This window comes from Camelus ferus, chromosome 30, assembly GCF_009834535.1.
Source record: "Camelus ferus isolate YT-003-E chromosome 30, BCGSAC_Cfer_1.0, whole genome shotgun sequence".
Classification (NCBI taxonomy): domain Eukaryota; kingdom Metazoa; phylum Chordata; class Mammalia; order Artiodactyla; family Camelidae; genus Camelus; species Camelus ferus.
Window position 1 is genome coordinate 25,248,218 of NC_045725.1, and position 11,856 is coordinate 25,260,073.

The 11,856-nt window shown below is 45.4% G+C and overlaps 1 protein-coding gene across 3 annotated transcripts in view; it reads right to left on the minus strand.

Moving 5' to 3' along the window:
- The window catches only part of BCL2 (BCL2 apoptosis regulator), a 158,632-nt gene extending 151,163 nt beyond the window's left edge, over positions 1-7,469 (minus strand). The window contains exons 1-2 of one of the 3 annotated variants that reach the window (XM_032470582.1): positions 6,598-7,469; positions 5,534-6,391 (exon numbers count right to left, since the gene is read on the minus strand). In XM_032470582.1, coding sequence (XP_032326473.1) covers positions 5,534-6,112 — 579 coding nt within the window. In that variant the 5' untranslated portion in view covers positions 6,113-6,391; positions 6,598-7,469. The remainder of the gene's footprint in view (positions 1-5,533; positions 6,392-6,597) is intronic. The other 2 variants (XM_032470583.1, XM_032470585.1) reach the window with 2 other exon arrangements.
- Between the last annotated feature and the right edge of the window lie 4,387 nt (positions 7,470-11,856).

Here is an 11,856-nt window from a genome sequence, read left to right on the forward strand (position 1 = left end):
GGGACACCAGCATGACGGTGGACAGGAATTTACGTAAGTAGCATTTTGGAAGAGAAGCCTCTTAATAAACAGAACAGTCTTAGAACCTAAAACCAAACCAAAACAAAAGCTTTTAAAAACATCTTTCCCCTGTTCTGATTCAAATTGACTCATATTTTTCTGTATACCAGAATGATTTAACAAAGACAGTTCTTCCAATTAAGCTAGTCTAATCATCTTAATCAGAGCCCTGATTGTCTTTTACTGAAAAATAATTAACAAAATACTTTTAAAAATGAAGACTAATGTTTATTAAGCCTTAATAACATGTATAAAGCACCTAGTGGGTAAATATTTAACAAGGGAACTCCCCTGCCTTTCGGTTCTCTTAAGCGTATGTCTGTGTAACACGGTATTTTTAAAATGATCTATATTTCTCTTCCTAGTTAAATCAGGCCTAATGCACACATGAACAGACATATGTTTAGAAATAACTTTTTCAGAAAAAGTATGTATGCAAAATAACACGTACTTAGGTGGGTTTTTTTTTTTTTTTCCTCTCTTTTTCCCTCTAACTTTGAGAGTTTAGAATCATGCTTATCAGGCTGAGTGGCAGCTCTGAGTTCACGAGGACACCTCCAGCACCAGCCTGTGAGGGCGCCCCGGGCAGCGGAAAGCCTTCCGTCCTGCACCCCCTGCTAACCCAGCGCCGGGCACCTGGCAGGCCTGCGATCCCTTTTGTGGATCTCAGTCCTTGACTGACTCTCGTCTTTAATCCTATTTCGACATCAATCCCCGATTTTGTCTGAATCAAACCAAGAGGAATGAAAGAGAACCTTCGCAGTGGAGTCACTCGCCGAGTGGTCTCCGGTGCAGAGCCGGGGGAAAGGGTGACCAGCTCGAGAGGTTACCGCTCTGAATAAGGTGCTATTAGATTACCTTAAAAAGGTTTAACAGAACCTTTGAACCTCAAATACAATATATCTCCGGGGGGAGAAAAAAAACCTTTTCACTCATACACTACAAAGACGGTGTTGTCTCCTCGCACAAATGCACTTCTGCTCAAATGCTGCTTTGCTGAACGACTGGCGAAGACATGATGGGTGACCTCAGAAATGGGTGCAGGGTTGCGCTGGCGGGGAGAGGCCACTGTTAGTACACACAGCACCCACTCATCTGCTTTATGAGTGGGTTTATCATTCCTCCAAAAAGCTGACTAGGACTGGGAGTAGACATAAAGAAAAACTGTAAGAATTTGGCTTAAAAAAAAAAATCTGTGGCTTTCTGTTACCTGGTGTGCTGTGTGACCTGATGACATTTAAGCAATCTGAAATGTACCAGTTCAATCAAGGATTGCTAAAAAGATCAATCAGTTCTCACTAGAAAGCACAGCTGAAAAGTAACAGGATGCACCAAAGAAAGCCATGTTTTCGACCGACATTAAACAGCAACAAAGGCTCTAAAACAGAAAAGAGAACTGAGTGAACTATAAAATTTTAGAAAAGTCCCCACGTGTAATCACTCAACAGCACACGACCGCAAACTCTAGGAGCACTCATGTACCTTTTTCTACAAAATAGATTATTGGGAAGGGTCATATGATTCTCAGCAGGCAAAAAGATGCACTTTCCCAAGGAAAGTTCATCATTAAATAAATAAATTATTTAAGACTGGATCATCTTCGGGCTATTTTTAATCCTCTCATTTTGCTGCCAAAATTGGCCATAAGCAGCTGATATTCAGCCACTAGAAAAATGATGCTTTTTCTTTTTTTTTTTATGGGGGGGGAGGTAACTTAAATGATGCATTTTCATATCTTTTGCAACACTGGCCTGAGAATGCCATTGCTTTCCAGTTAATCAAATGTTTGGGTGGATGTGGACTACATGCAGAAAAGAGAAACTGCTTGCTGACCAACTAATAAAAAGGAAGCTAACCTCTGTTGGATGAGGAGAAATAAGTTCCTGCCTTCCTAAACCACAAAGACCAAAAGACAAACACACACAAAAATGTCACACTGCCATCTCATCAACAGAATGAAGTCAATTGCCTGTTTAAGGCAGCTCATTTTGGCAGCCTTAAAGCCACCAAGCAAAATGCTGTAGCATTCCTCAGTTTGGAGGGCTCTCTCAATGTTCACTCCCCATCAACCTGCCCAAATCTCAGCCTTCTGCTTGCCAAGAGCCCCCTCGTCATGAAGCAGTCTCAGGGCCACTAAACTCATCTACAGAATTTAAATTGTTACAAGGGGATAAAAAATACCTAATGGAGCTATGAAAAGAGCTAACTGGAGTAGAAAAGCTACCTTATTTTAATGTGGTCAGTAATGCCAATACAAGTTGTATAGCGGCTGTGAAAAACATTTCTGAGATGATGGAGCTTATAATAACATATCCCTTCTCTCATTCTAGTCTATTTCTTCCAAAGGTCAGATCACTCAAGAGGACACATGGGAAACAGTCAGTGTTCCAGGTATGAACCTGTGAAGCCACTGGAAAAGAGACACTGTAAGACCTATCCTCAGATTGTCATTCTTCCAACAAGACGTCTGCAGGAATCAATGGTCGATGCTGGTGGCCAGCATCTCTAACTTTCACGTGCACACAAACACCTGTAGATGTGTGAACCACAGATTCTGACTCAGAAGCTCTGGGGTGAGACCTGAGATTGCATCCCTAAGCTCTCAGGTGATGCTCAGGCTGCTGGTCTGTGAACCACACTTGGCACAGCAGGATCTCAGACATTTCCTAGGACTGCTGCCGCCTCACTGCTCCACTGTCCTGTCTCTGTCTGGATGCCTTATTCAGACCTAGGAAAAAGCCCCACCCCACTCTACATCCAATTTCTTCTTTAGTCTTTACTTAATTTGTAGGCTTCTGGGACCATCTCTCAAACGCTTATCATTCCAAGGCCCTGCTTTCTACAAGTTATGGAATATGAAATGCAAACTGTTTTTTTATCGGCCTCAGAAGTAGCAGCAGCAAAGAAAAAAATTTAAAAATGGACCTTTAAGCCTAAAGCCCCATCAGTATAGATTCAGTAGATGAACTGAGTCCTGTACACAGTGCAAGTCATTGTCCACTGTGAAAAGAATGTGCCAAGTTTCTTCTGAAACTTGACCATCTCTGTTGAGTCCTTTACACCATAAGGTGCAACATATTATTAGAGATGCAACCCCGATTGGTGCAAATTTGAAGGAAAATCTGTATGACAAATGCTTAACATAAAAATTTAGATTAATAATGCACCTTTGAAAGAATGAGTCAATCAGACTCTCAAATTCTACCACTTTTATTCCAAAGTGTACATTTATGATTGCATTTCCCGATACAAACTTTTATTTTTGCCACAGCCCTTTGTTTTCCTATTTAGTCATCCATCTATATGTTGTCCTGAAAGCTACACATTTTACCATCAGCTATTTGTGCTTCTCTATTACTTATTTTTACTATAAGAGCTTTTGTCAAATAAAAAAGTTTATCATGTTCTATGGTACGTCATTGTGGTTTGGCATCATAAAACGTAGCCTCTACATTTATCAACCTCAGATACCTGTTGACCACAAAGATAGGCTCTACTGAGAAAACTTTATTTTGAAAGGAGGAAAAAGGGAGCCTTCACTTAGAAAGAAAACTCAATCAATTGTATGGGATGTTAATATACCACAACTTGACAACAAAGATCAAGATTATATCTTAATTTCTATCATAAACATATGTCTCCGTTTTTCCTCTTTTTATTAAATTACTTGACACATGACAGTTACCACCTTTGATTTCTTTCAACTAGAAAGAAAAAAAAATTAAATTTTTTTTCACAAAAATATGAAATAGTGAAACTGTTAAATTTGTTTTACTTTGGTCTTAAATGATCCTTTTGGTGTCTGGAAGTCCCTATCTCTTTGGTTATGGTGGTTAAAAATAAAACCACTTACTTAACCAAACATTTAACAAAAATATTTTTTTCACCCTTTACTGAATTCTTCCAGAATTACTAAAGATCTGATAATATGGGATCTCAAAAAAACAAACAATTCACAAAAAGCATTTAAACTCTGGAGATTAAATAAGGATGTTTTAAACACTCAACAGTGGCATCAATATTTTGTCAACTTTGGTCAAGTAGGATCAGATGTTCATGTTAGTCATCTACTTTTCTTGGCCTTTTCTCTTTTTGGCCCCTTAATATTAGCATACTCTGTAAACTGTAGTAAAATATGTAATGTGCTTCTTGAAGTTGAATCCACTTGTAATGACTTCTAGGCTTTTTAATCCTGTTAGGTCCTATAAAATAATAACACAAGTAATTCTCCCTAGAGACTATAAAAGGAAGCACTGAGTTGCATCCTTTTTCAAAGACGATTCTTCAGGTGAAAACAAAAAGTGTGCAAAAAAAAAAAAAACCTTTGGACAAGAATCATTCCTCTTTTACTTTTTTCATAAATTAATAACTTGGGATATGAAGTATAGATTTCACTCACACTTCATCAATCTTGGGACCTGTACCCCTCCCCCAGAGAATCACACACAATAAAAGAACTTTATGGTAACGTGCTGGAAGCTCAATTTCGCACAACAGTACCAGAAAAAAAATCAGCTCACAGATGTTCCTCAAAAATACAAGCATCAATCACTTCGGCTAAAGTCAGAGCATGAGAATCCACAGCTAAGAACCAATTCTCCTATGCTTTATGCAAATACCACAGATGCAAGCTTTTCCAGCAGAGGAGACCACCAAAAGATAGGGATTCTAGGTGGTGAAAAGTAAAAGATACTCAAATTCCAGTAAACCTCAAAATCATACACAAGTTATAGAAACAGAACACAAGGTATGGAAGCCAATGCAAATTCTGTCACTGATGAGATACCACAGCTGAGTGTTCTTCAAAACCCTGGGCGATGCCCCCTTGGGAATGTGGCACACAGTGTAGGCGAGAGTCCCTGGACTTTTGGAAAGTCAACTAACACCTTATCTTTTTACAAACACATTCAAGTTCTCCAGGGAAAAGGGCTACATTGGTTTTTCTTTTTGGGTAGATTTTACCAAGTGAAAAGGCATGCTCTTGGTCTTCTGGGGGAGTCTGTTCTTCTAATTGGGTGGTTCTCAAATTTTAGTACAAAAAAGAAACCCCCAGGAGAGCTCATTTCTCATGTGGACTGCCAGGACCCAGCCTGACTTCTAGTTTACGAGTTGTCCTTGCAATCTCTGATTTCAACCAGCTACTCAGGCCAGGTATTGTGATGCTGGGGATTCTTGGATCTCCAGTTTGAGAAACCTGAAGGGGTGCCATTTATCCCAAGAGCCTACTGAATCTAGATCTTTGAACCTCAGCGGCAGACAAGCAAAGGAAACAATTTTGGCGGTAAGCAAGATCACAGCAGGATTGGCAGAGAGAGCTCTGTATAGGGGAAAAGGGAGGGAAGCCACAAACCTGATTTTATTGCATTGGCTCAGGGGCCTGCCCTTGGCCCAGCAGCCCACCCACACTCCAACCAGCGCATCACAGACCCAAGACATCCAGCCCAGACTCACATTCAACCAGATATGCACCTACCCAGCCTCCGTTATCCTGGATCCAGGTGTGCAGGTGCCGATTCAGGTACTCAGTCATCCACAGGGCGATGTTGTCCACCAGGGGCGACATCTCCCGGTTGACGCTCTCCACACACATGACCCCACCGAACTCAAAGAAGGCCACAATCCTCCCCCAGTTCACCCCATCCCTGAAGAGCTCCTCCACCACCGTGGCAAAGCGTCCCCTCGCGGTGAAGGGCGTCAGGTGGAGCTGGCTGGACATCTCGGCAAAGTCGCGGCGGTAGCGACGGGAGAAGTCATCGCCGGCCTGGCGCAGGGTCAGGTGGACCACAGGTGGCACAGGGCTGAGCGCAGGCCCTGCGGCGGCGGCGGCGGCGGCGGCGGCAGGGGCGGTCGGGGGCGGCGGCGGCGAGGTCCTGGTGGGCGCGGGGGTGCGCCCGGGTTGGGAGGAGAAGATGCCCGGCGCGGGGGCGGCCCCCGGGAACACGGTACCTGCGTCTCCGGCATCCCACTCGTAGCCCCTCTGCGACAGCTTATAGTGGATGTATTTCATCACTATCTCCCGGTTATCGTACCCTGTTCTCCCAGGGTGCGCCATCCTTCCCCCGAGGAAAAGCAGCCGGGTACCAACAGCACCTCTCGCCCCCGCTTCCCGCCCCACGGCCCCACAAGAGAGAATAGTTATAATCCAGCTATTTTATTGGATGTGCTTTGCATTCTTGGATGAGGGGGTGTCTTCAATCACGCGGAACACTTGATTCTGGTGTTTCCCTCCTGGCATGAGATGCAGGAAATTTTTATTTAAATCCCTTTCGGATCTTTATTTCATGAGGCACATTATTAATTTTGTTAATATCAGTCTATTTCCTCCGTGATGCTGAAAGGTTAAAAAAAAAACTAAGTCAAAATCAGGTGCATTTTCCTTACACACTGGGGAACGCAGGTCATACACACTGCAAGTTACACAGCTAAAAATGTATTAAACTGCTTGGAAATAAACTTACTCGAATGCACTTAAAGTTAAAATCTCAAATGTTTCCATTGAAAGTTACATTAAACCAATTTCCTGTGCAAAGAACTTACTTGTATTTTTTAAGGACAGCATGATCCTCTGTCAAGTTTCCTTTTTTGTGAAAACAAAACAAATGCATAAGGCAAAGATTCCATCAGTCTTCAGAACTCTCCAGTTATAGCTGCTTTGAAACTTCCAAATGAATCAGGAGCTGGGGGAGGGGAGTATACAAATTAGGAGAATTTCCAGTTTGATTCTCAGACTTCTCCTTTACGGAAATGTCAATCCTTAGAAATCCCAAACGGAGAGCTCAAGAGCACGAGAAAAGAAAGGCAGCGGCGGCGGCAGATGAATTACAATTTTCAGTCCGGTATTTGCAGAAGTCCTGTGATTTTCCCTCTCTCGGCAATTTACACGCGCGCACACACGCGCGGGCACAGACATGGATCTCTATCCGCGGGACCGCTTCACGCCTCCACGGGAGAGAGACAGGGATCAGGGGCCGGTGGACGAGCCGGGAACGGGGGCAGGAATCCTCTTCTGATTAAACTCCGAACGGCAAATGCATTTTCCGAAAAGCTGCTTGATAAATGAAGGCTGGACGCGCCCGGCCCGCCGGTGCCGAGCGCGAGAAGCCCGCGCTGTGTGTGGTGCGGCCAGGGGTGGGGAGAAGGAGGTAGTGGGGGAGGGTTTTATTTTTTCCTCTTTTCCTAAAAAGGATAACTGCTACGAAGTTCTCCCCCCCCGGACCCCCTCTTCCGCTGCACCCCACCGGCGCACCCCGCCTCCGGGCTGCGCACCCTTTCTCCTCCTCCTGCTCCTCTGCGCGGCGGCGCTGGCGGCGCCCGCCTCCCCCGCGCTCTCGCCGCGCACCCGCTCCGGGCGATGACGGCCGCGCCGGCGGGGAGGGCCCGGCGCCCGGCACCTTCGCTGGCAGTGGCGGCGGCGGCGGCGGCGGCGGCGGCGGTGTCTCGGCGGGGAAACCGAGCGCGGCGGGCGGGAGCGCGACGGGCGCGGGCGGGGGCGGGGGCGGGGGAGGGGGCGGGCGCCGGGAGGAAGGGGGCGGGCGCGGCGCGCGGGGGGGGGGCCTGGCCTCTTACTTCATTCTCTCTAACCGACTGGTTTCCTGTAGTACGTCACACTGTTCATTCAAAAAAAGAAGAAAGAAAGAACCCTCCTCGGAGCCGCCCCACCACCCCCTCCGCCCTGCTCCCCTTCCCCGGTTAAAGGAGCCGCGGCCGGCCCGGGAGCGGCGCGCCCGCCGGGAACACATGGCGCGCAGGGCCGCGGCCGGGGAGGGCGCGCCCGGGACGGCCCCCGCCCTCTCTGCCCGCCCGCCCGCGCGCCGGGCCCGGCCGGTGGGTGGCGCGGGCGGCGCAGGCCTCCCGCGCGGCCGCGGCGCGGTGGGTGTGCGAGGGGCCTCCTCCGGCCTGCGGCGGGCCCGGCGCGCGCTCGGGGTCTCCGGGGCCCGCGAGGGGCCTTAGGGGCGCGCGGGGAACCGCACGCGGCCGGCCGGGTGGCTGCTGGGGAGTGAGGGGACGGGGCGACGCCAAGAAAACAAGCGCTGGAAAAGCGCCGGGAATCGCTTAGACCCTTCTACCGTGTGTGTGTGCGTGTGTGTGTGTGTGTGTGTGTGCGCGCGCGCGCGCACATCGTGTTACCAGCGCTCGGCCGAGGTTGACCTTCCCGTGAAGAAAGGCGACGCTGCCCATTCATCAGCGAGGGAAGCTCCAAGCGTCGTGTTTCCTTTCCAGTTGCTCCCTAGGTGTCCATGCAGAACATACACTCCGGAGACACCATCCCTGATCAAGGCTAGACGTAGCTCCCAGTGGCCCAGCGGAGAAGCTGGTAGGGGATACCACGGGCTTTCAAGTGGTTAAGTAAATATTTTTCCTCTGCTCCTAGCAATTTTGGCATTGGGTTAGGGCTGGACGCCGCGGGGGGCTATAGGGCAACTTTCAGGCCGGCAGCCCCTAAACCAGGGTGGGTGGGTTTCTGAGGACCTCCGTGGTCGCCTAGCAGCGAATCCCAGATGGTCACACTTTCTCGAGTTATCTATACGTACACAGACCCAGGTATTACACACTTAGTAAGTACACACCAGCACACGCTGTTTTTTTTTTTTTAATTCATCAGCATGAGTAGCCCCCAGGAGGAAAGCATGAGGGCAAACCAGTTGCATGTGTTTATTTTTATCTCTAAGAGTCTTTGACAAATAAAGTGCAAAGAAAAAAAAATGTTTACTAATAGCATGGCGGTTTACCTAACGGGGCTCAAGTACAAACTGACAGGGACACTGGATTATTGTGGTCGCAGAAACGTGAGAAGTGAGTACTGCCCGGGTGCACAAAAACGTTCTCACACTGTCTTTAGTTTGTCTCATTCCTAGTCTAAAATCAAAGCATTTCTTCCTTAGCAAAATAAGCACAGCAAATTATTTTAATTTCTTCACTTATCAAAGCCAGTCAGCCAATGTGCCAACCTCTGGCAGGTAGGAATGACTGCCTGTCCAACTGTCTTACCCAGACAAGAGAGAATGAAGGAAGGTGGTCCTTCCAGCCTTCCCATGGCTGTGCCAGAGTGCCCTTTTACCCATGGTCGCGGTGGGGAGGTGTGCTGGCCCGGAGAGAGATGCTGGGTATAGACTGACCTGGGATATATGTTCTCACGGAAATTAGCAGAAACCCCTGCTAACGCCACACATCGTGGTTTAGGAATCTTCTCAGAACCTTGTCTTAAACCTCCAAAATCACTTAAGAGGAATTGAAAGCTTTAGTGTTCTGAGATCCAGCGTGTGAGTGAGGAAATGAGAGGCCAGAGCTGGAAAGGAGAGTACTTCTGCAAAGGGGGCAACCAAAAGGAAATGGTACCCCATTCCCAGGGAAAGAAAAGCTTCCTTTATTCCTCCTTTACTTCATAGAGCCTCACTTTACAGAGTCTTCTACACTTGACTGTTAACCAAATATTCTCAGGACAGGTCTGCATTAGTCCTTGACTAAGGCTGTATATTCCCTGGGAATGTCCTGGATACTCTTTCAATCAAAAGGGTGAAACCATTCCTCCATTCAGATTGCATGTTTATTAGATTCCACCTAAAGCTGAGAGTGGGTATTCCCCAGAAGTGTGTGGATTAACTGTCTGCCTCTGGGCATTGGTGAGATGGTGGAGAGACCACTAGTCTGAGTCAGGAGTTCCAGGTGTGAATCTAGAGACCTTCCAATGACCTTCTACATGTAGGCTTTTCACTTCCCAAGATGCCTTCCACTTTTAAGAGCCAATGGATGGTCCTTTTCCCAGTTTTGCCTGGCTGGGTTCTAGCAGTAGGGTGACACCAGAAAGAGAAAAGAACAAGATGCAGTGAATGGAGATTGTATCAAGAGTCTGAAAGGCCTATGTTTTCCTTCTTTATTCTCCAATCTGGCAAACAAAAAGCTTTTTATTGCCAGTTTTCGCCACCTACTGGTTGATATTTAACAGTATCATTCAGAAAGTTCTTTTCATCCATCACCAATATAAATGTTTCAAAGTTTATGAAATTCAAAAAGGACATTATTCTAATATAATTATGTTCTAATCTGAACATACTAATATTTAATATAGGTATGTATGAATCTTCCCAACTATTAAAATTTTTATTTAAAATGAGGATACAAAGACATTGTTAACTGAGAGGGAACTGACAACTAATAGGCAAGATGAAAGAGTTAAAATTATAAAACATGACCCCAAACCATTTAGGCAAACTGAAGTGCAAATAAAACCATAAACAAGATGAACTGACTAGTGAGAGTAAAAGCAAGTTGTCAGCCTGCATAAAAAAAGGAACTGCTTAAAAATAACATCTCACAGGCCTAGATGAGCAATCCAAAACACTGATTTCCAATTTCAAGTATCTTCTACACTATTGTTTCCAATTTTATTAAGATATAATTGACCTAAGTATCTTGTACACTGTAAAACTCTTAGGCTAAATAGGGCCACATGCTTTAAGATGGTTTGCATACTTAGTTAGCAAACATTATATAATAATGTTATTACTACAATACCAATTCCCTATTAGTATTAATATTACTAACAGTAATACTGTTCCTGATTCATTTATGTTCCAGAGCTGCTCTTCTTTAAGAGTGATTGTATCCGTGTCATCCACTGTTTGCTCTCGAACCATCCTTGTCTTCATCAGGAAACTCTTTGGCCGAATCTAAACCAACAGGCCTCAGTTTAACTGAGAAACCCACTTGCTAATTTCAGGCGGGTCCTAAACTGCAAAAAATGTTTAGAATGATTAACAACTTTTGAAACTAGGCAACAAAGTGCAGATAAATCATTCTGTTGTGCAAGTTTAATAACCAGCAAATAATATTTACTTTTGGTTTACAAAGGAAAGCACAATAAACCCACCTATGGCAATTTATTCCTTTCAAATTAGTGACTTGGCATTTAAAGTGAGTAAACTGAGATTAGGAACTTGTCTTATACTTTTTAAATGCCTACTGCTCTCGTTGGATTGATGTGAAACACCTAAGTGCTGAGGGGAAACAGGCAGAGAATTTACATTCTTATGTGCAATGGCTAACTTTTATTTTCTTATACTCTTTAGCACAGAGCACAGTGTTTCCCAGACATTAATTGCTGATGAACACATTTAGAAAAATCGAGGTTAATATGTTTGTTATCTAGGGCTGCGGTAGCGAAGTACCACAAACTGGATGGCTTAGAACAGAAATTTATTCTCCCACAGTTCTGGAGGCTCAAAGTCCAAAATCAAGGTGTCAACAGGTGTGAACAGGCCCCTAGGAAGGCTCTAGGGATAAATCTTTCCTTTCCTCTTCCTAGCCTTTGGTGGTGGCTGACAATCCTTGGCTTGCAAATGTACCACTTCAATCTATGCCACTGTTGTCCCATGGCATCCTCCCTGGGTATCTCCATCTCCTCCTATTCTTACGAGGTCACCAGTTATACTGGATTAGGAATAACCTCATCTTAACTTAGTTATATCTATGACAACCCCATTTCCAAATGAGGTCACATCCACAGGTACTGGCGTCAACGTCTTTTAACGACACACAACTCAACGCGTAACAATGTGTATCCAATATGATTTTTTTTTCCTCAAACTAATGAGGATTGTTTATTCCAAGACCCAAGGGCTTAGCAACCCCTGAACTTCAAGGGGATCCATATCTTTCTAAAATTTAGCCATTTCATATTTCTGCTCCAAGTTCTTCAGAGGCTGAAATCTCAACTCCTGTGCATGGTATGATGCGGCCCAAGCCTAGCCCTGGACGCCCAACCAACCTTTCCACTTTCACTTCTTGTAGCCACATTAC